The sequence below is a fragment of the Annulohypoxylon maeteangense genome, assembly GCF_022496945.1.
Source record: "Annulohypoxylon maeteangense strain CBS 123835 unplaced genomic scaffold GGS22scaffold_3, whole genome shotgun sequence".
Taxonomy (NCBI): Eukaryota; Fungi; Ascomycota; class Sordariomycetes; order Xylariales; family Hypoxylaceae; genus Annulohypoxylon; species Annulohypoxylon maeteangense.
The window spans coordinates 1,313,320-1,334,297 of record NW_025953250.1 but is presented as its reverse complement, the minus strand read 5'-3'; the positions used below and the strand labels follow the sequence as shown (position 1 = coordinate 1,334,297).

The 20,978-nt window shown below is 47.5% G+C and overlaps 6 protein-coding genes across 6 annotated transcripts; 3 read left to right on the top strand and 3 right to left on the bottom strand.

Moving 5' to 3' along the window:
* Nucleotides 1–633: 633 nt before the first annotated feature.
* On the bottom strand, nt 634–4,081 carry GGS22DRAFT_197936 (uncharacterized protein; the record flags this gene model as incomplete). Its single annotated transcript, XM_047966059.1, has 12 exons — nt 3,381–4,081; nt 2,718–3,323; nt 2,540–2,633; nt 2,239–2,470; nt 1,970–2,177; nt 1,855–1,878; nt 1,713–1,802; nt 1,469–1,638; nt 1,374–1,403; nt 1,287–1,321; nt 1,211–1,235; nt 634–1,152 (listed from the first exon to the last, which is right to left on the bottom strand). The coding sequence occupies exons 1-12, from the start codon at nt 3,559–3,561 to the stop codon at nt 634–636; spliced, it is 2,214 nt and encodes a 737-aa protein (XP_047821909.1). The 5' UTR covers nt 3,562–4,081.
* Nucleotides 4,082–4,928: 847 nt separating this feature from the next.
* GGS22DRAFT_185454 (ankyrin) lies at nt 4,929–7,325 on the top strand (the record flags this gene model as incomplete). Its single annotated transcript, XM_047964328.1, has 3 exons — nt 4,929–6,390; nt 6,522–6,901; nt 6,963–7,325. The coding sequence occupies 3 exons, from the start codon at nt 4,929–4,931 to the stop codon at nt 7,323–7,325; spliced, it is 2,205 nt and encodes a 734-aa protein (XP_047821908.1).
* Nucleotides 7,310–9,641, bottom strand: GGS22DRAFT_93029 (uncharacterized protein). Its single transcript, XM_047968447.1, has 3 exons — nt 9,416–9,641; nt 7,401–9,341; nt 7,310–7,334 (listed from the first exon to the last, which is right to left on the bottom strand). Exons 1-2 carry the CDS (start codon nt 9,529–9,531, stop codon nt 7,748–7,750), a joined length of 1,710 nt encoding a protein of 569 aa, XP_047821907.1. The 5' UTR covers nt 9,532–9,641; the 3' UTR covers nt 7,310–7,334; nt 7,401–7,747.
* Nucleotides 9,642–9,905: 264 nt separating this feature from the next.
* On the top strand, nt 9,906–12,058 carry GGS22DRAFT_155027 (uncharacterized protein). The gene has a single exon (XM_047960131.1). It carries the CDS (start codon nt 10,217–10,219, stop codon nt 11,843–11,845), a length of 1,629 nt encoding a protein of 542 aa, XP_047821906.1. The 5' UTR covers nt 9,906–10,216; the 3' UTR covers nt 11,846–12,058.
* Nucleotides 12,059–12,133: 75 nt separating this feature from the next.
* On the bottom strand, nt 12,134–14,478 carry GGS22DRAFT_155025 (uncharacterized protein). Its single transcript, XM_047960130.1, has 2 exons — nt 13,549–14,478; nt 12,134–13,493 (listed from the first exon to the last, which is right to left on the bottom strand). The coding sequence occupies exons 1-2, from the start codon at nt 13,995–13,997 to the stop codon at nt 12,749–12,751; spliced, it is 1,194 nt and encodes a 397-aa protein (XP_047821905.1). The 5' UTR covers nt 13,998–14,478; the 3' UTR covers nt 12,134–12,748.
* Nucleotides 14,479–19,646: 5,168 nt separating this feature from the next.
* On the top strand, nt 19,647–20,943 carry GGS22DRAFT_197935 (lytic polysaccharide monooxygenase; the record flags this gene model as incomplete). Its single annotated transcript, XM_047966058.1, has 8 exons — nt 19,647–19,709; nt 19,774–19,879; nt 19,944–19,981; nt 20,045–20,174; nt 20,248–20,528; nt 20,629–20,709; nt 20,795–20,867; nt 20,921–20,943. The coding sequence occupies 8 exons, from the start codon at nt 19,647–19,649 to the stop codon at nt 20,941–20,943; spliced, it is 795 nt and encodes a 264-aa protein (XP_047821904.1).
* Nucleotides 20,944–20,978: the final 35 nt, after the last annotated feature.

The following is a 20,978-nucleotide window of genomic DNA, read 5'->3' as shown; positions in this document are numbered from 1 at the left end:
CAGGGTTTTTTCCATTTGCTCCTTTCACAACTTTAGACTAGACACGAAGGTGGCGCTTTTTTTGCTTTTTCTCGCAGGGGCATGCATGTATTGTGTACGGGTTCTCGCATATTAGCTCGCACCACCGGCTATCGGCAGCATGCTTAGATGAAATGAGCGAGCAAACGGGTTGGCGCCTGGGTTTTGGATAGGTAGATTTTTATGATATGGCTATCGTTCCAACGGTATTTGCGCGTGGTTTAGTATAGTGCTACTTACCTCCTAGCATATACAAATGGAGTAGAGTAGTGAAATTGATAACTACTAAGTACCTACTTGTGCTATGTACTTTGAGCCTGCTGTGAGATCCCGGTGATGTCTTATGTACCTACCGATGTGATATCACAGAAGCAAGGAATATGAGGAAAGATCCAGAAAGGGTTTAGAATGTCTCGGTTGTGTACTACCTACCTAAGAAACATACTTAGGTACCTCATAAGACGAAAAGCACCAATTCGTCGAAGTGTAAAGCTCTATTCTATCCCAAACCATGAAATAACTATGTACTAGAACTATTCTACATGAAGGATAGTTATTAGTTCTAGAACGAACGAGTACAGGTATCTTGCAAACACAGTTCTCTAGATACTTCATCTACCTATGCGCGGAATCGATCGAGTCCTCCGAGACCCTTCCCACGTGTTCCGGTACCGTAAATCCAGAAGGCCGGCGAGGGAACTCAGGCGAGATACTCTCCTCGCGACCAAACCCGCGGCCCTCGCCCCCCGCAGCAGTGGCAGAAGTCGGCTCCCAGTTCCAGTCCCGATCCACGCCCATCTCAGCCCGCGGCGCGCCCCATATCAAGTCCCTATACAGCAACGGCTTCCGCTCTCTACGGCGGAGAACATAGCGTCGGAAGAACCAGGGTAGGTACTTCGTCAGCTGGTGGCGGACGAAATCGCGCTTGCGGAAGGCGAAGATCAGGTCTAGGTCTTCGAGAGACCGGCGCTTGGTTTCCTCGACGAAGAGGAAGACGAGGATGAAGGCGACGAAGTTCAGCCCTGCGAAGAGACCTAAAGAGCCTTTGTCGTCGAGCCCGGCGTAGATGCTCGGGAAGAATAGTTGGATGAAGCCCGCGAAGAGGAGGTTTATTGAGATGGCGAAGGCGGCGCCCTAGGTGGGTGAGATGTTAGTGATTGGAGGGGTTGGGGGTGGGAGTTTGGGGGCATACGGCTTCGCGGTGGGAAAGGGGGAAGCTGTGGTTATGTTAGCGTGTATTCATGGATGATATTTTAAGTGTGGGAGACTCGCCTTTCAGATGCGAGGGTAAATGGGATAGGGCCTAAGGAAACGTCAGCTACTATCGAAGAGCGCCAACGATGAAAATAACTTACCCAGTCCTGGTGCGTAAACCGCTGCGAACACTTTATCGAATTAATTAGTGTTTTCATCTTTGAATAGGCATGAAGTATTTACAAAACAAGAAAACGGCAATGGCCGCAATCCTCTGTGTCTTTTCCTCCTTTGGCATGAGGCTTGCCATCGCCGCGGCAAGCATAAGGAGGGTCATCACAGGCAAGGTTATAACAAGCCACTTACGCCGGCCAAGCGTATCGATGGTCTTGATTGCTGGAAGACCGCAGACGAAGTTGACAACCCCTATTAGACAGCGTTTAGGACTAATTTCTGGTTATATACCACAGATTACAATAATAAGCTCGCATCAGCCATACCATATCCGAAACTATAGAGCATCGGGTCGCGTATAGTTTGTGTCTTGCTTAGGTTATGAGCGGCGCCCGTAATGCCACTGAACAGCGTACCTGGAATGATTATTTAATACAGGGAGGTCTCAAAAGCTGTTGCGATAAATACCTGAGTAGAACGCAAGCACATTGACTATTTCACAACATTAGTGATATGAACTGATCAAGATCCGGATGCGGCCCAAGAACAAGGTATAGACCGTAGAGTTGATTAGGTAACATACTACCACATAATTGCTGGGATAACGCGACTATTGAACTGCTTATCGCAGCATTTCTCAGTCTTCGCTGGGTAAAGAGCTGTCTGTATTGAGAAACGTAATTCTCAAGGTGACCGAAAAGCCCCTTAGGAGGGCCATCGTCGATGTCATCCGAGTATTCTTCGAGTTGGACGGACTTATAAACTAAGTAAACATCACGGAGGGCTTGGAGCTAGCGAGCCGACCCAATATTAGTAATATGTCTTCCATATACGAATAGTGACGGCACGTACTTCCGTTTTTCGAAGTTTTAGCAGAATTTCATATGCTTTCTGGGGATTGTAACTGGACGTCCTCTGCCTCATATAATACCGAGGGCTCTCCGGGCAGAAATATAACCCTATAAGGAGGAATACTGCGGGAACACAAGGGGAACCCAGGATCAACTGCACGGTCAACTTCGAATTTCCTGTCGTGTAGAAGATAAGGTTAAACGCGAAGCCCATCATGATCCCAAAAGCGACCCTTTCCCACGGTTAATTAAGATATTATAGGTAGGTAGGTACCTAGTTATGTGAAAAGGTATACACCTACCATAATTGCCACGCGAGGATGGCGCTTCCTCTCCAGAAACCAACTGCTGTCTCAGATGCAAGGATAGGTGTGCTAACAGCCTTGACTCCCATCCCTATTCAGTGTATGTTAATATGATGTGACCAAGGTTGTAGTTGAACCATATTAGTTCTACTGGTATAATGCAAGTCGTACTCACCGATGCCATTTACCATGCGTACTAGCAACAGTTTTTTCCAATCCAAACACCAAGCTGCACCCAATGAACTAGCAAGTATCAGTATCGCGGCTATAGTCATCGCTCCTCGACGACCAACTAGATCGTTGATGGGCAGGGACAACCAGCAACCCAGCAGTGCGGCAAAGAAAAAGGGAGAAGCATTAGCCGCCCCGAGTTTGTAGGTATCCGCCTCGGGTGGAGTGTTAGGTCCTGTTGTTATGTTCAGGTGAAATTGTTCCGGGTATAGCGAGGCTCCATTGATAGAAGACTGTACAAAACCCTGTAGAAAGGCGGCAAGCGAGACGGTAAGAATGACGATAAACATATTCTTCTCGGAGAAAAGAGAGTCCTTCTCGGCTATCAGTGCAGCTTTCTCTTCTTCTCTAAGCTGTACCAGGGGGTTGTAACCATCTTCGTTAGAGGCAGTCTTTGGGTCTGGGCTTGTAGACCTAGCAATCTCGTCATACGAACGGGCATTCTGGGCAACCCTGGCTGCTCTAATTAGTTCATCCCGATCAACAGTCGGTAAACATTCCTGCCAGAATACCAAGACATCCTGTAGAAGTTCTTCGTCGTTTAGATGGACTATAATATATTAATAAGTGTCACATTGCCATGTTAATACATGTACAAGTGGCGTACCTAAGGGGTTTTCAATGATTCCTTGATTGTTGCGGCGTCTTCTATCTATTTGCTCATTACGGTTTGCCCCTGCAGGGGGGATGAACTCGATTGGTTCAGTATCATTGTCAGATTTGCGTGGACGCAATGTCGACATTGGGATAGGTAGCGAATAGCCCAAGGAAGACCTGTGGTCATCCATGTGCACTAACGCGATATTTCGACTAAGTAATTGATTTCACGGAGAGCGGATAGGATATCAAGTGGAATAGGTCAGATAGAGGCGTGAGACAGACATTTTGTCCAGATTTCCTCGGTCAGTACAAGACACACCAAGCCCAGAGCCTCGTCCTCTCAAAATGATCGTCGGTCAGCACCTCCGTGTCCGTTAATTACAGTGACATAATAGAATGCAAGCGGGCGTTACTTGATTGGTGAATTTCTTGCTGCATGCACGATTCTCTTAGGGCGGTGGCTTGCAATAACCCAAAGGAAGTTCAGCTCGCGGTGCGGATTAGTTTACCGAGACCGCGAGAGGCGTTCGAAGGAGTTAATCGATATCTTAGGTACTTAGCAACCTAGTTGCCTAGGGTAGGTAGGTAATTAACTTCCCATCGACGCGAGGTAAGTGAGAATAGGTAATTAACACCGGGCAGCCAGAGGCTTAGCCACATATTGAGAAGAGGATATTGGTCCGTATATGCGTCGTCTCACTAGGTGCATGTCAGCCGTGTTTAGTTGCGGACTAGAGGCCATACTTCTGCATAGGATCGCAAAGTTGGTGACCCTGTGGTGATCATATGAAAGCAAACTCGATTTAAACCAACCATAATCGTTAGCCTTACAGAGCGGACTGGTGCCGCCCCCAGTCGTAGGCTCTGCTTGGGTAAGATTCTGGTGTGGGGTTTATAGTATCCCTTTGAGCAGAATTATTGTGGTGGCTGATGCAGGCCTGTGCTGGAAAGAAATAGGCAATTATGAAGAAGGTCTTCCCCAAGACTTATGTAAGGGGGGTGGCGCTTTTCCTTCGGCTTTGGCCCTTCATCGAATACACATCCATTCCTCGCTGACGAAAGGGGCAGTGTATCAAGTGACGTAGTCCTCGAATATGGTAGGGCTGGATGAGGAAAGCTAGCAATAACGGAAGCCTGAGAACTAGCTTCCAAGGTTTGTAGGAGGTAGACAGCCGGAGGGTACGTAGGGTAACACAACGAGTCTTTACCTAGGTGTGATCCGATGACCTAAGTCGGTAGGATGGCTAATCCTGCCAGCATTCACATCCATCTTATAGGCTAGTCATGTACGTGGCTTGGTCTCAAATTGACCCCAAATATGTAAAATCAGACCCTGTCTGCTCTCGACTTTCCGGCCACACCATCCTGTAGGTAAGCATTAAAAAAATACGTTATAGCCTGCAAGGACTCCAATAACCAGGTTATATTGAATCTCAAAATATGACTTAGTAGGTGGACCTATATTCGCAAGCTCGATCCAAAGAACTGCGAGAATGCTATCTCTGCCCAGGTCATATAGGAGTCTCGATAGGGTATTAACATGAACACCCACAGTATGGATGTAATAAGCGCCATTAGTGGGGTGTCACAGCTCGTCCAGTTGGCCGGGTCTCTCGCAAAGGGCTTGAGTCGCTTCATCATAAAGACTAAATACATCCATGATACCATCCGGGAGGTACACGATGAGATATCCGACCTGCGATCAGTTGTAAGCGACATAGAAAACATATTAGAGAAGCGACCGAAGCTGCTACCCTTCGAACGTGATCACCACGAAAAAATCCATCGAATTATCCAGTCATGCCACACCTCGTTAAAGACGCTCGCCGATGAGCTTCCGGATCTCAAAGACAAGCCATACCCTCTCGAGCGAATACGGCTAACTATTGAAAAATGTCTACAAGACGAGCGTATCAAGGATTTGATCCAGCACATTAGCTCGTATAAGGCCGTCCTGCAACTAAGCCTGACGACAATCTCGTTAGGTGCAATATGGGAAACGACGAGGTCTCAGAAGCAAATCGAAAACGAGATCCGAAAACTGACTGACGCTATCCGGATGTCTCCGTATCTCTCTTCAGGTCGTATAAAGAAAGGACACCCTCCATCAATACACCTACACAGCGCTGGGTCCGAAGCTGGAGAGGATGTTCTGGAGGAGAGCTCGCTAGAAAAAGAAATCCGCGACTGGCGTATGACAGCCGACGATATAGCGGTTGCAGTGTCTCTCAATGATTTCGATGGTGCATCTGTTGACTCGGGCTCCGTCCCTCCGAAATCATTGATGAGTGTCGAAACATTACCACTGTATGAGGAAGACACGTATGACCCGGAACCAGAGTATGAGGATGTGCCCAATAACAAGATTCTCGAGTGTCAACTTGACGCAAACCAAGAAATCGTACAATACTTGATGAAATGCGGCCTCTTTGTCAAAGCTGCCTCGTATCAGCAGCGAGGCATCAAACTCATGGAACAGTTACTGGGAATCCAAACACCGGCCGAGTCTGATGACCAAGTCCCAGCCAGATCCGATTTGAACCATGTTTCGACCGAAAACCTCACGGACATGAAAGAGGAACTAGCAGACATCTTCTTGCAATCTGAAAGCGACGAGACTGACCTAGAAGCTAAAATTGTGCTAAGGAATCTGCTTGACGAGGAAGTCAAACGGGAAGCAGATCAGATAAACGACGACCGGCGAGCCAGATTATATCACAAATTAGGAAATATCTTCTTCAGGCAAGGCAATACCGTGCAAGCGCGAAAATTCCTAACCCGTGCTCTCGAAGGCCGGCAGAAAATGAATCCCGTACCAAGTAAGCTTGTTGAAGAGTCAGCAGAAATGCTTGTTCAGGTTCTGCAGGAAACCCAGGCACTTGACGAGGCGCGCGGACTCCGCGAGTGGATTAGGCTGGAGTTGCATACAAATGCTACGCTCCCGTCGCCACCAACTGTGTCGCGAGATAACAGTATCGACCTAACCTGCGCCTATCAATGGTGTAAAGAGCAAGGCAGTAAGTACAACTCGAAAATCAATTCAATATCGGGCTCCAGAAAACGAGCGTCTTTCGAATTATTAGTGTCCATGATAGAATGCCACACCAGAAATTTCACATGTAGCAATTACTAACCTTCCATTTCGCAGTGAATGTAGATGATGAATCATTCAGATTTGGTTCCTATGATCCAGCAATAAAGACGATGCCAATACATCGGGCAACCCAGAAAGAGAACATTGAAATACTGAGTCATATGCTGTCAAACGAGGCACATGCTGTAGAGCAGCGCGATCTATCAGGATCAACATTGCTGCATGTAGCGGCTGGGACGCGAAATCGAGATTCATGTGCCTTGCTGCTTGAACATCACGCTGACCCTGACGTCGTGGATCGGAATGGTGCGACGCCGTTGCATCGGTGCCAGGCAGGCCAGGGAGGTGTACGAGTTGCCGAAATGCTCCTCAAATATTGTCCCAGTCTTATTGACCGTCCTGACGGTCTTGGTAAAACTGCGCTCTACCTAGCAGTATGTAGCGTCGAAAATTCTTGCCCCCCTTCTTGAAAACTGCTGACTTTAGTTGCTGTAGTGCGAGAAAGGGAACGAGGATATGGTTAAGATGCTATTATCAACTGGTAAAGCCAAGCCTAATATCTCGGGGCCAGGAAAGTGTACGCCACTCATCGTAGCTATCAATTTTGTAGCTCAACAATCGCGGAAGATCCATATCGTAGAATTGTTGCTACTTCACGGTGCTGATCCAAATATACCGGACGTGGATGGCCGAACAGCCTCTACCGCCGCGAAGAATGCAGGGTTAGCAGGCGAAGAGATCAAAAGTTTGTTGAGTTTCTTTCCACCCAAGAGAAGAAGCGCAGCCACCATAAGCTTCCCACGAAGCTCGGGCAGTGAGAGGAGGAAGTCGTCGAATAGTAGTGGACACACAATTTAGCAGTTAAGCCTAGATCGACAAATTATTTTTTAGTAGCCATTTTTCTGTAAATAGTTGGTGTTTTGGTAGACTTACATTCTCTCTATACCCCTTTTCCCTGTATCTTCTTATCAATCTGAAATTCGCTCAATGGGCTATTCTGGTCTCTTGTGTAGAAGTTATAAGGGAAAAAGACAGCTGATCGGACATAGATAGGTACTAGGTAGGTAGGCAGATGGATTTATACGAACCACCCTCTTTAGAGCTATGATCTTAATAATCGGTCCGGTAAGAGCTTCAAGTTGTATTTGGCAAGTGAGACTTCGGTATACGTTTTAGGAATTTGGACCATAGCTGCATGGGCTAGGTCTGACAATTCTCACTCTGTACGTAATTGGCCCTAGATAAGTAACGTGTTTTTGTGCATAATTGGGTATCTTCATTCATCCTTCTTTTCTTCGAAGGGCAAGGATGGTGGCGAGCTTCAGCTGCCCTTTAGCTCCCCAACCAGAAGGTCCACTTTCGACCTCAGGTCGTACGGCGACATACCAACCCCAAGCTCTTCTGTCGAGCTCACCAATGGTAAGGTGATCTACCCAGCTGTCATACAAGAGACGTATGGCGCCGAGTAATCTAGCGACATTTTCTTCCTTCTCTAGTTGTAGTACCTTAGTCGTCTTCTTCTTAACCATAGATTTACTAGCTGAAGTACCGCTCTTTGAAGCAGACACCTCTGCTATTTGATCGGCCGGCCCTTCCGTGGCGATGGATCCAGCCACGCCGTCATCGGGGAAGTCCACTCTCGTAGCAAAGCTCTTATAAAGATATGCTTTCGCTGCCTCGGGTCGGTGAATGGGCATACCTACGACACCTGCTTCATACGATCTACTTGATGTCGACCCGGTAGATCCGGGTTTGTTTCTCATGGCTTCAAGGTCCAAGCCCCATACAGCTTCACCACCCAAAGCGGCCTGCTCCCCAGTAACTCGAAGACGTTCTGCTAACGCATCCTTTAAACAATTTCGCATTATACGCCACCGATCAGGACCAAGCATGATGCCGCCATACCAACGAGTCATTACCACGAGTGTGTCAACAGCATCCAACTCTCGCATATTCTTGAGTAAAAAGTCGCCACAGCCACTCTCGCCATCATCAAATGACTCTTCCTTAATCGTAGTTGCACCAAATAAGTTTGTAGGTACTCGAAGTCGGTACGCCCAAGCATTGTGACTCGCGTTCTGAAGAGAAGGTATTGCGGTAAATAATGACTGCATCGTCGACTGGCGCTCGGAGGATTTGGTGATATGAATTGCTCGAACTACGAATGTTGACTGTTTCAGAGTTACTGGTTGACTGACTGACCACGACTTCGATACAGGATTGATGGGTATTTCAGGTGTTGCATCTTGGCTAGTGCCTGTCACCGTCGCGCTTGATGTAGTGCTATGATTGCCAGTTGTGTCATTTTCGAGTTTATGGTCTCCTACTTCTTCGTCCCCTTTCCATTCGTAGCCGCCTCTTTTCAACACTGTCACCTCACGACTCATTACTCTAACTCTAGGCTGACCATGACCCCAACCTTGCTCATCGGCGCTAGGACCGTTCTCGATGCCGAGCGAGACAGCTTTGCTTCTCGAGTTAGCACTTACGACAGCCTGTGCCAAACTTAAACGACTAGAAGGGGGTTGTTCAGGCATCGTATAGCGCAAGAGTTCAACGGTGAAAGCAAGGACTAGTGGGGTGCGATTCGTCACGAGTATAGTATCGGCAATTATCTGTTCATCGGTTTCTACTGGCAGGGTAAATGATGCTTCTACCTCTTGCGGGGAAAGAAGCTCTGGTCCATTGACGAGCTCTCCATCTCTAAGCTGCTTCGATCGTTTCGATACGTTTTCGAGGCTAGAGCCTGAACGCTTGGTTGCCGTTGGATTCTTAAGCCGGGCTTTACAAGCGTTGTGAAGGGATCGTGAAGCTTTGGCGTCCTTAATGGCAGAGGTAACATCTGCGAGAGAACTCTCGGCTATCTGTTGAATACTGCACTAGTTATTTACAAGTAATTTGAAATGCAGAATATGTCCCGCGATCTTCAAACCATACATAGTACATACCTACGGAGATTTTTTGCTTGCAACTCTTTGATTCGACCCATGGCATCTTTCATAGGAATCCTCATGCCGATAGTCATGAGTCGCATTAACTCCTGAAGATCTTGCGGGGAGGCCATGATCAAAATCAGTGTCAAGCTCGTACAACATAGCACAAATATAGAAACAAGATTTAAGTTTTTGAAGTCTCGGATTAGATTGAGCGCGTTAAATTCGATGGAAAGCGCGTCAAGCTTTAGATTTGATGATTAATCTACGATTCAGTACTATGCGTAAGCTGCATTGAAGCTTCCAAGGCCTTGGTTGTCTGGTCAGAGCTTCTGCCTGCACATCGCGCCCCGCAATCTTGCCGGAGAATCCCTGCAGTAGCGTTAGTAAGTGACACAGTTTTTCTCAATGAAATTTTACAAGTATATACTGTATACATGAATACATCGCGGTACTTCTCCAAAATCAGATCAGCCATGAAAATTCCGCTCCAAAGTCGAGATATCATTTGATCGTGAGATCTGCATCGACATTGTCGTCATCGGTTCCATATAGGACGAACATCATTGCTATTGGCATTCTTGTTACCCGTTCCTGAACATAGGGAAATTGTCTCGGAACGACACCTAAGTGGCTAGTTTAAAGTCCTACGGTTTAGCAATTCTCTCTAGTATCGAGATTTCATAGGATGGATCGGGTAGTCCATTGCGTATCTACTGGTCTCATTACCTCACTTCATTAACGTACCGAGGTGTACGATCCCCTAGAGGCAGGAATTAGATTCATTATACGATCAGCAGACTAAAGTAGATCAAGATGCCGCCTCTGTGCGGTCATGCTTCTTCAACGAGCGCTGCGATGCGTGGATGCATCAGGGGTGGGAATAGTCTCAGATGGGTAGAAGGTAGCTGTAGGGGTTATGCTAAGAAATTGCCGCAGCAGCGATCACTACCACCAAAACCAGCATCAAAACCAACACCAAAACTGCCGCCAGCTATCCCAAAACTCCCCTTTAAACCAGTAAAGCCAAAACCAGCCCCAAACCAAACTTCTAAACAGACCCCAGGCCCTACTCCCACAACGAAATCACCCACTTCACCCCCACCTCCACCCGGACATACACCCTCATCCACATCATCCACCTCGTCTTCATCCTCATCCTCGTCGTCGTCTTCATCAGGGGGGTATGAAGACAAACGACGACCTATCTCCGAGCTAGTCCGGAGCCGATGGTTCCCCCTATTCGGTGCCGGCGCCGCGGCAGTATGTATAGGTTTCTTCTCAATATCAATGATCACGTACTGGCGGAGCCATCCTGCCGAGAACTGGCTACCAGGCCAAGAGCCCGAGACGCCGACGGGCCGGCCTACGATCCAGTCACCCCTGGAATTCGACCAGCACCTAGATAAGTCAGAGTCGCGCTTCGGCATCACCAAGCTGCGGCGCCGCATCGCCTCCGTGGGTGCTCGCGGTCACGTGCTCGAGGTCGCCGTCGGTGCCGGTCGTAACTTCGATTATTACGACTGGAGTGTCGTGACGGAAGGCCTCGAACCCGCGGAGGAGAAGGAGAAGTCGGGGTGGTTAAGTTGGTCAGGCGGTGGGAAACAGGAAGACAAGAAGTCTGACGAGAAAGAGAACCCCGCAGTGAAAGCTGGGGAGAAACCAACCAAACCAACACCACCGCCCCAAGCCGAGGCCAAACCCCAACCCGCCAGCAAAAACGCCATCCTCAGCTTCACCGGCGTAGACATCTCACCAGCAATGCTCGACCTAGCCCTAACGCGGATCCGGCAAGTAGTCCCGCACATGGTCTCTCAAATCCCCAAGAAGCCCTCCTTCACGCTCCTCGCCACCTCCAGCATCGACAACAACCCGAGCCTGACCCTCGCCAACAACCGTCTCCGGGTCCTCAAATCCGACGCCCAAGAAGCGCTCCCAGCATCCCCCTCGCCATCCCAAAAATACGACACCATCGTGCAAACCTTCGGCCTCTGCTCCGTCCGTGATCCCGTGCAGCTTCTCGCCACGATGGCCGGCTCCCTGACGCCAGACACGGGACGCATTCTCCTCCTCGAGCACGGCCGCAGCTGGTGGGAGCTGATCAACGGGTTTCTGGACCGCAGCTCGCGCGCCCACTTCGAACGCTTCGGGTGCTGGTGGAACCGGGACATCGAAGTCATCGTGCGCGCCGCCGAGCGCGTGGTGCCCGGACTAGAAGTCGTGCGCCTCGAGCGCCCGGGGTGGGTTACTATGGGCACGCATATCCTAGTTGAGATGCGCGTTCGCGGGGATGTGGCTGCTGCAGCTGCCGCTGCCGCTGCCGCCACTCAGACCGCCAATGTTCTCGATGGTGGTGAGGCGAGTAAGGAACAGAAAGCAACGACGGGCTGGTGGTCATCGTGGATGTCTATTAGCAGTGGTAAGCCGAAGAAGGAAGAGAAATAAGAGGGATGGTCGATATGACGTCTTCATATAGATAGGATACAGAGGGTTATCAATACCCCGATGTTGTACAAAAAAGATATATGCGATACGACGCTAGATGTGTTGATGTATAAAAGTTGGACTATAGATTAGATCTATTCTGTGATCGCGATATCACTCTGTATCTACCCTTAGTCTATATTTACAATAGCTTCACGGCCAATTCAATCTCACCAATAAGTCTCAACTCTGAATTCACACTTCAGGAATACAAGTTATCACCAATAGCATCAGATCAGATAATTGAAATTGATCGGGGATTTCTTTTCGCATTTTTGGGCGCCGTTTTTCCTTTTTTATTCCAGCCCGCCTTGTAAAAGTCCATCATCCAACTAAGATCTAAGCGCTCTAGCTAACCGGCCACATTCTTGCCAGCTTCTTTTGAGGTCTTCTACTTGTACAGATTGATTCCCAGTTTTTGTAGAAATCAGGCGACAAACGACGCAGCTATTCTTCCCCTCTCCGTTCGCTTCAGAAACGAGATGTTTCACTTCGCCGTGGACCCCAGGCCTTCATCATGCGGCCCATCCCCTGTCATAATCTAAGCGCTACGTCTAATGATATTCGTACATCCCCCTTAGCCAGCAACCAACTATGTCGGTCATAGACGCGCAATCATCTAATCGGGAAATAAATGGCACGAAATAAGGAATAGATGCAGAACGCGGGAAATAGCAAGCAAATAAAAATCAAATGCACCGACTAGCGCCATCTCGCCCCAACTCCTTTTTGGTTCGTCAACGCGGCCGTCTCTTCCATCATCATACAAGGCTAACGCGTGCCGGCTGCACGTATTAACCTATCATCCAGTGGTCATCAAATAATTAGGAGAGGTAAAGATATTAGCCCATTAAGAATGAGCATTTAGAAGTCGTCGAGTAAGCAATCAAGCTCATCCAGCTCAATAGTCTCGGGACTCCTATCCCATTCAAGAGCGGCGTCTAATTTGGTCCAATTCTCGGCTTCATGGTCTCTTTTCGTCGCTATTATCAAACTAGGTCGCATTGCTGGACTAGTCAAGAATGCCATATGCGGTAGCAGAGAAGGCGCAAGAGTCCTGGGAGGTTCGCCAAAGAGCTGCTCATTCTGCATGCCGTCGTCTATCGACACTTGGTCAAGGGGATCAGCTCGAAGAAGATGTCCGCTAGCCTTCCGCTTTTGAAGTCCGTCTGCTGTTTGTGTAAACTCCTTTTCGTCCTTCTCTAGCGGGGGCTCCTCTCCTCTTTGGTTGCGCGGCACGTTAAGTGGCCGGTGGCGCCCTGATACTGAGCCCATCGGTGTGCCTGGCATCGGTATATCTTCATCCATATCATCAAACTCGGGCGATGAGAGATCTACTTCAGGCGACATACTAAGCTCTCTGCTTCGGTCGCAGTCAGCATCTTCAGAAGTAGATGCCGAGCTTGATAGTGATGGTGTAATGATTGCGCGTTGCGCGGAAGGGTCTGGTAGAGGTAAATGAGGGCAGGTTGTTAGGTAAAAGTATGTGCGCCGAGGGTGGACAGTCTCTAGCTCTTTAGCCAGAGGACAAGGAGCTATAGCAGACCAACATGATCGCTTCAAATATGTAGACAGTCGGGAAGAGATGATAGCGCAAGGGTTCGCGGACCTAAGAATCATATTAGAATGAGACGTGGGAGGGTAAGTCATCGGACTGAACATACTGTTGTACTATTTTGACTTGATCTATGAGAATGGTGGCTAGTTCCTTTACTAGATGTGGTCGGTTGCGGGTTTCCTGTAGTCGCACAATGACAGCCTCGACGATCTCATCGTTTATGCCTTCTAAGTCGACTTTCTTAATCTCTGTGTATTCGGATAGCACCGATAGCTCAGATTCATCCATCTCGATGGAGGTTTTTAGCCCAGGCGAGGGCGGCGGCGTGCGGTCATATTTGATAGGCGTAGCGACCGACTTAAAGGCAGGTACAGAGTTAGCAGACGATGCAGTGTCGTTGTGAGACCGTTTAATCTTCTTGTTCGGGTGCGACGAGCTCTCAGAGGATGATCTAGAGCATGCCATACTAGAATTATTAGACGAAGATCGATTTACTGGGATGTGGATTCCGAGTGACGGCAGCGACAACGATTTGCGACGGGTGTTGTACGGCATGGTGGGCAGATGATGAGGAGACACGATGGATAAGATTAAGTAGCAACGGCGCAAGTGTATCTAGATAGGTATTCTATATCGGTCGATGCATGAATCGAGTATACGGAGAGATTCTTAGATCCAGCTCACAATAAACTCGAAGGTGGGAGTTGCGATGCGAGTAAGGTAAGACAGGGGAGTAGGAATAGGACGGGATTGGGGAATATTAGGAGGGAGGATAACGATAATGACACCACGCGTTGGTCCGTGGTATATCTTGTAAGGTAGATCGAGGAACAGACCAACAGGGGATCCGAGGCGAGACGAGAGACGAAGAAAGGCGGTGGGAAAATAAAACCGAGAATTGTGACGGCGATGTTGAACCGACGAATCGAAAGATTTAAAAAGCAAAGAAAAGAGTTGGACCCTGGGTTGAACTGGGAACTGGGGGGAGGAAGGCGGCGAGAAGGCTTGAGAGAACGAGACGCCTAGTCTATGTTTGTATGTATGATAGATGGGACAAAAAAAAAAAAAAAAAAAAAGAGCTGAGGAATGTTCCTCACCCGGGGGGTGATGGACGGATGAACAGGGGGAAGGTACTGTACAAACGGTACGTGTGAACAGCAAGCATCCCTAAGGTCCACCTTAACCCACCCTGCCCACCTTAGAACCCAGGCAGTTGACAGGGGAGTAGAAGAAGGGAAGAAAAATCGGAGTGACCTTGGCAGTGACTTGCGTTGGACCTGCGCAGGGAACTCGATTTTGCTACGAATGCCATACCAGAATTGAAAAGAGGGTTGTTCTTCCACAAGTACACATTGGCCCCAGAGTTGTAGTCAAGGATCATCCCTTGTGCATCAATTGCCCCGTTTGGAAGTATGACACCAATCAGACCTAAGCTTGGCTTTAACGGCTGGACCAAATTTTGGGCTGGCTGTTGCCGTAAAAAACCAACCAGAAAACCTTTTTTCTTTATTCCCTTCGATTTTTAAGGGTCCTTCGACCGTGCTTCCGAGCTCCATCCTTCTCTTCTTTTTATTGCCGTTACCCATTATTACGCAAGAGGTTGCCACTTCAAACGTTAACGAACTGACGAATAGCTTAGAATGTACGTTCCTAGTACTGTGTGTTCTTGTTTTTAGTTCATACTATTGTATTCGTTATTTATTGTCCGAGGTTGCCATGATGAACAGGGTCTACCAGCAACAGGAGCAGGAGTCGAATAGTCGGTGGCAGATTCGCATGATCTGTTTACTTTCAAGATCGCGCCACATGGGTATAAACCTAGCAGAAAGAGGCGGTAAGCAACATGTACTTTGTATATCTGCAGGCAATGCATTTTGCAGGTTAGGCGACCCCAAACAGCCCAAAGTGCTTTAAATGGATCAAGTTGTCGTTTTTTTCTCGGCTTCATCATTCCACATTCTCTTACTAGCTTCCCATTAGGAAATAGAAAATTCAAACGAGTATAAAGCGGTGGAGAAGCATTAATGTCATACGAGGCTAATACATAGTAAAGAGAAAATTCTTTAGAAAATATCGAAAATAGAAATGAAGAAAAAAAAATAAAGAGAAAAAAAAAGTTCGATTTGGTGTGCTAGCAGGGATACAAGGGTAGAGCAGGGCAGTTACATCTACCTAGTAGTTAGGTACATATGTACATGCAGTTATGGGTTTTAGACTCAATTGGACTTTGGACTCTACTTTGACCGACACACTCGTCGATACCCAATATATTGTATGGCTACTTCATTGTCGCCGATATTTACTATGTAACAAGAAGTCTTACGTATATGTTCCACCTCTCCATACCTCTCTTGTTTAATTTACCAATCCAAGATCTGAACGTGATAGAGGTTCACTTTTCTCCAATCCCCCCTATCCACAGCGACTAACCAAGTGCCGCGAATGGCACAAATTATTTTATTGTGCGCAGTCAGAGGGCGGGTTGGCTTACATGCATGGCTGACGAACCCAGCGAACCCAGCAACCCCAGGTATCCAGGTTTTAACGCTGTTGTACCAATCATGGCCAATTATGGATTCTCTAGATTCCTAAAGTGGATGAAAACCGGAAGATTCCCGTACTAAATGTGGTCCAAGCCCCTCGGTACGTGTGATATGTACACTACAACGCTACGGGACGCTACGACTGCACCTAAAAAACGAAGTACCATTTCTTGTGGATGAGACTAGACCAATCTGAAACTTGCGGAGCTTTGCATGACGTTAAGAGGTAATATCTATGTAAGAAGAAGGACAAGTACGGTTTCCCTCACGCGAGAAACTTCCCCAAATACGCGACACATGATTGGATCGTTTCTTGCTATGTAGCACATCGTACTTGTCAATCCTATGCTCATCACAGAGTCATGATTGCCAAAGTGCGGCTTTTGTCAACGAATCTCCTCCTGACTTTCGGAACCCTAATTAAAATAAGAATTACCTGCCAGCCCCTCTAATTCCCTCTCTCTCTTTTTCTTTGCAAGGTTCCCCTCAGCCCCTCTACAACCCTGGAAGCCAACCCAGGACTTTTCAAAAAGCAAGCCTTGATCAAGGTGACCAAAGCTCCTTTCAAGGCTCCCAAGTCGACTCAGATTCAAATCGTCATACCCCAACCATCCCTACCTGCCCTCAGCGTCAAGACTCGACCACGCAGCCCGCGGCGTATTAAAAGTGAGAGCCTGACTCGCATCTGCCTAAAGTCACCGAAACTTATCGCCATCCATCTTGACTCGTTGCTCAGTAAGGCAAATAGGTGAAAGTGTTGCTTATTAGGTATTTCGTATAATGAATGTGTAATACCTCCCTGCCTACCTTCTCACTTACCTGGCAGCCTACGGAGTATTATGGTCTGTGAGTTGCTCGTCTGACCACCTTACATTTTCTTTTACATTATTTAATTCGACACACGTCAAGGCATTTCCACTCAGTCGACCAGCCAACCAACCAGATGACGGTTGATCTCCCTCATTCGGAAATCGTGCAAGCGAACGGGATCTCAAAAGCTCGTGCCACTCTGCCACTGTTTTAGCAAGTGGGGCGATTGAGCTGAGATGGATCCCGACCGGTACTATTATAAGTACCCAAGTACATAGTAGGTCTAGGCCGTCCTGAGACTGTCTTGGATCAAAAGGACCACTTAGGAAAGCCCACTTAGATCAGGTAGGAGCTCATACGGCAGCAATAACCAATTACATAAATCAATTGCCGCGCAACAGCACCCACTGCCGTATCCACACTCCCGGGTCGACCGGACGGCCGGGGCGTTGATCCAGGAAGGTACTAGTCAGTCTTCTACCTATCATACAGCACTTATTAGATAGCTAGATGCAGCCCTGGAGGTTCTACATATCAGCTCAAGCCTCGCGCTCATAGATACTTTAATCATTTGAATCCCGACTCAAGCCCTCAAGCCTCATCTGCAATCCCCTAAAGAAAGAGATTTTTCATCCCGACCGGACCCGGAAGTGTATCTCAACACGCCGACTACCCGCGCCCCACCCGGATCGGAAGGACATGACCAAAGGATTTCATCCTACTTCAAATCCGACAAGTAGTCGTTTTTATCATGGAGATGCTGGAATAACAATGCACCACATTGACTTATCTCCAATCCCAATTACTTAGCTCAGTAAACGACACCGCAGCACCGTGGCGGGGTACTCTGGATTCTTCCATTGTTATCCAATTCAACACGGACCATGGTTCAATTCGCTGCCGGTTATATGGATCAATTACGAATAGTTTGGATTGGTGACATGTGTCGATACTCATTGGTAGCTACGGGGGTAGTACTACGGCCGATAACATACACGTAGGATCACGACTAGTATAGCATGTGCAAAGGTAGGACGCGAGAATAAAAGTCTAACCAAACAAATTAATCCAAACATTCTCAAAGATTTCTAGTAATTACCTAAGATATTGCGATTTGTTGTATTAGAGTTAACCCCGTCGTGATACCAACATGTTCGCTGGCTGTCCTATGCGGGTCGGTCTTGAGAGCTGAGTGCTCAAGATATCTCCTCCATCTAGAATAGCCTTAAGACAAGAGGATTGGGATTGTATTCGGGGAGCTGCATAGGTTCGTAGTTTAAAAACGGAATTACTAGATACATCCGAGCTACAAGACGCATCGAACCTTAAGTCATATTCGAATATGAATACTCGGAGTCCAGCCCTATATGCTGAATTAACTGTTAGCAGGTTAGTTTACGCACGAACACCTCAGCTTGGAACCTAGGTACCTGCCGAAAAGGTATCCGAATGCAGGCACCCGTTATTAACGACCAATCATTAGGTCCATCCTTCTGAAGACCTATCATATACTCGTCGATGTATGATGTGATATTCCACGTAGGCTATAAGCTGGCGAGCTATTGTTTCTCGTCTTGTGTGCCAACCCCATGAAGACCTCTTAGAAGTGTTAAAAACTTTCACAAGTAACGTAATACATTTCCATCTATGAGAAGTCACAACGCTTTATCCTTAGTAACCCGTCTGTCCACTGCCTAATATCGTAGCAAGTAATGTTGTGTGTCATTAAGTAGCCCTGCTAAAGTGGATATATTCTGTAACATCAAATGTTTATATGCATAACGCACGTTAAAAGTTTTTGCTCAAGGGAGAATATCTACTTCGGAGGTCATGATCATCTACAAATAGGAAACTACATGGAACTCTAGAGTAATAGTTGCTCTGCTAACACTACCTAAGGTTATGGTCCCCTGAGGAGTGCTTCAATCGAATAATTCTCACTAGACGAAACATGTATAACATAACAAGCTCCTAATTTATGAAAAATTAGCTACCTACTCGATTGAACCCCATGGCCGGGTTGGCATGACTGTGCTTACACATGATATCTACCTTTACTATAGCTCCGGACGGCTCTATCAAGGCTTTTTTTTCTTCTTGGAAACCCTTTCTATATCAGGGGTGACGATGATTTGTTATTCATTGCAGTATCTCATCATGATCACCAATAAAATAGCATGATAACGCTGCGTATTGAAGTCATATTGAGGCGTTCATTATTCACATCTAGGTAGGTACCTATTCACGAAAGGAGGACGATCTAATGATATTTTATTTTCGGATCAAAGGACATTCAAAATGTATGAAATCGCATAGGTTAGACGCACTATACATGTTATCTTAATCAAGGAGTAACTATACTTGTTCATAAAGTAGAAATTCAACACGAACCCTATTTAATACGTTCTATTTTCCCATCATCTAACTAGAGCTTCATCCAGCTTCACTAAGAAATTCTCCTTGCTGTAGGTAGATAATAAGATATCCAAGCTCAACCTGAGTTTCATATCCCTCATACGAACGAAATCCCCAGGAAATGACATCTTGGCATATCCGGGGTGCATTGCTGCGGAGAAAATGCCTCCCTCCTCCTGAACCGAAGATATATAAATCCGGGGAAGCCCAAATTTATCGTTGGCGTTGTGGAAAAGTATATTAATAGTATGCGGCTATATACTATTTACGGGCACCAATCGATCCCCAATCCGCCACGGAAGCCTTTGCGCCGCTCTCGCTTCTCCTATGTCAAGATCTCATTCGATAAAGACGAGTAAAATGGGTCTCGAGTGCTCTCGAAATGGTGAAGTTGAGCTGTGCGTACTATGCGATATACACAAATGATGGAACTAAGATGACCTGGGAAGAAGAGCTCTTGATGGTATATATGTCAAGCTGGCAGTCGCTGGATTCGGAAGTTAGGACCTCTTCCTCGAAATACTTCAACACCGGAAACCTTCTATCTGTAGACGTGTACCTAGTTCTACACCATGAAGTTGTCCAACGTCAGTGCCACTGCCCTCCTGGCTTCTGTAGCCTCAGGCCACACCATTTTCTGCCAACTCAAAACGAGTGCGCAGACCTACCGTAAGTACAATCCTCTCGCTCACCTCTGCTATATAAAAATGCAAGATACTGACGCCAAATCTAGCTGTATCTCATGCTATCAGGACTCCCTCATACGATGGGGTGCGTACGACAACATACGGCTTCCAAGAAGTGATATGAAGTAACTAATATGACATGATATAGCCACAAAGCAACGTCAACGGCAACAACATGGCCTGCAACGGCCCACCGAACCCGACCATGCCCTCAGACAAGATCATCGACGTAAAGGCAGGCGAGACCGTAGGCGCCATCTGGCGACACACGCTGCAATGTAAGGCGATCTACCTACACAACCTTCTCCTTCGCACGACGGATTCGCTAACCCAAACCCCGAATCCAAACAGCCGGAGCCAACGACGTCATGGACCCAGGCCACAAGGGACCCGTAATGGCGTACCTAAAGAAAGTCTCGGACGCAACCAAAGACAACGGCGTCGGAAACGGGTGGTTCAAGATCCAGGAAGAGGGCTACAGCAACGGAAAATGGGGCACCGACACCGTCATCAACAATGGCGGGAACCAGCAGATCAAGATCCCCGAGTGCATCGAAGATGGCCAGTACCTCCTCCGAGCCGAGATGATAGCCCTGCACGGCGCCCGATCGGTGAACGGCGCGCAGCTCTACGTGAGTTCCATCCCGGTGATATTGAAACATCTTACGAGAGTTATATGTTGGGAAGAACTCTTGGATCAAAAACATCATTGACACGAAGTCGTTATTTCAGATGGAATGCGCCCAGATCAACATAACTGGCGGCAAGGCAACAAAGACACCAACCACGACCAGCATCCCCGGCATCTACAAGGTAATTATCCAGCTCTTGACTCCTCTAGTCTAAAACTAGACGGTCGATTTATTTTCTTGTTATCCGTTGGCTAATACATCTATAGTCCAGCGACCCCGGCCTACTCATCGACATCTACAGCAAACCACCAGGAACCAGCAACCCTTACAAGATCCCTGGTATGTTGGTTATATTTTAAACGTTTCTGGAAAGCAGCTAACAATAGATGCAGGTCCTTCCGTATTCACCTGCTAAAGAGAAGTTAGTACCTAGCGACGGCTTGTCATGTA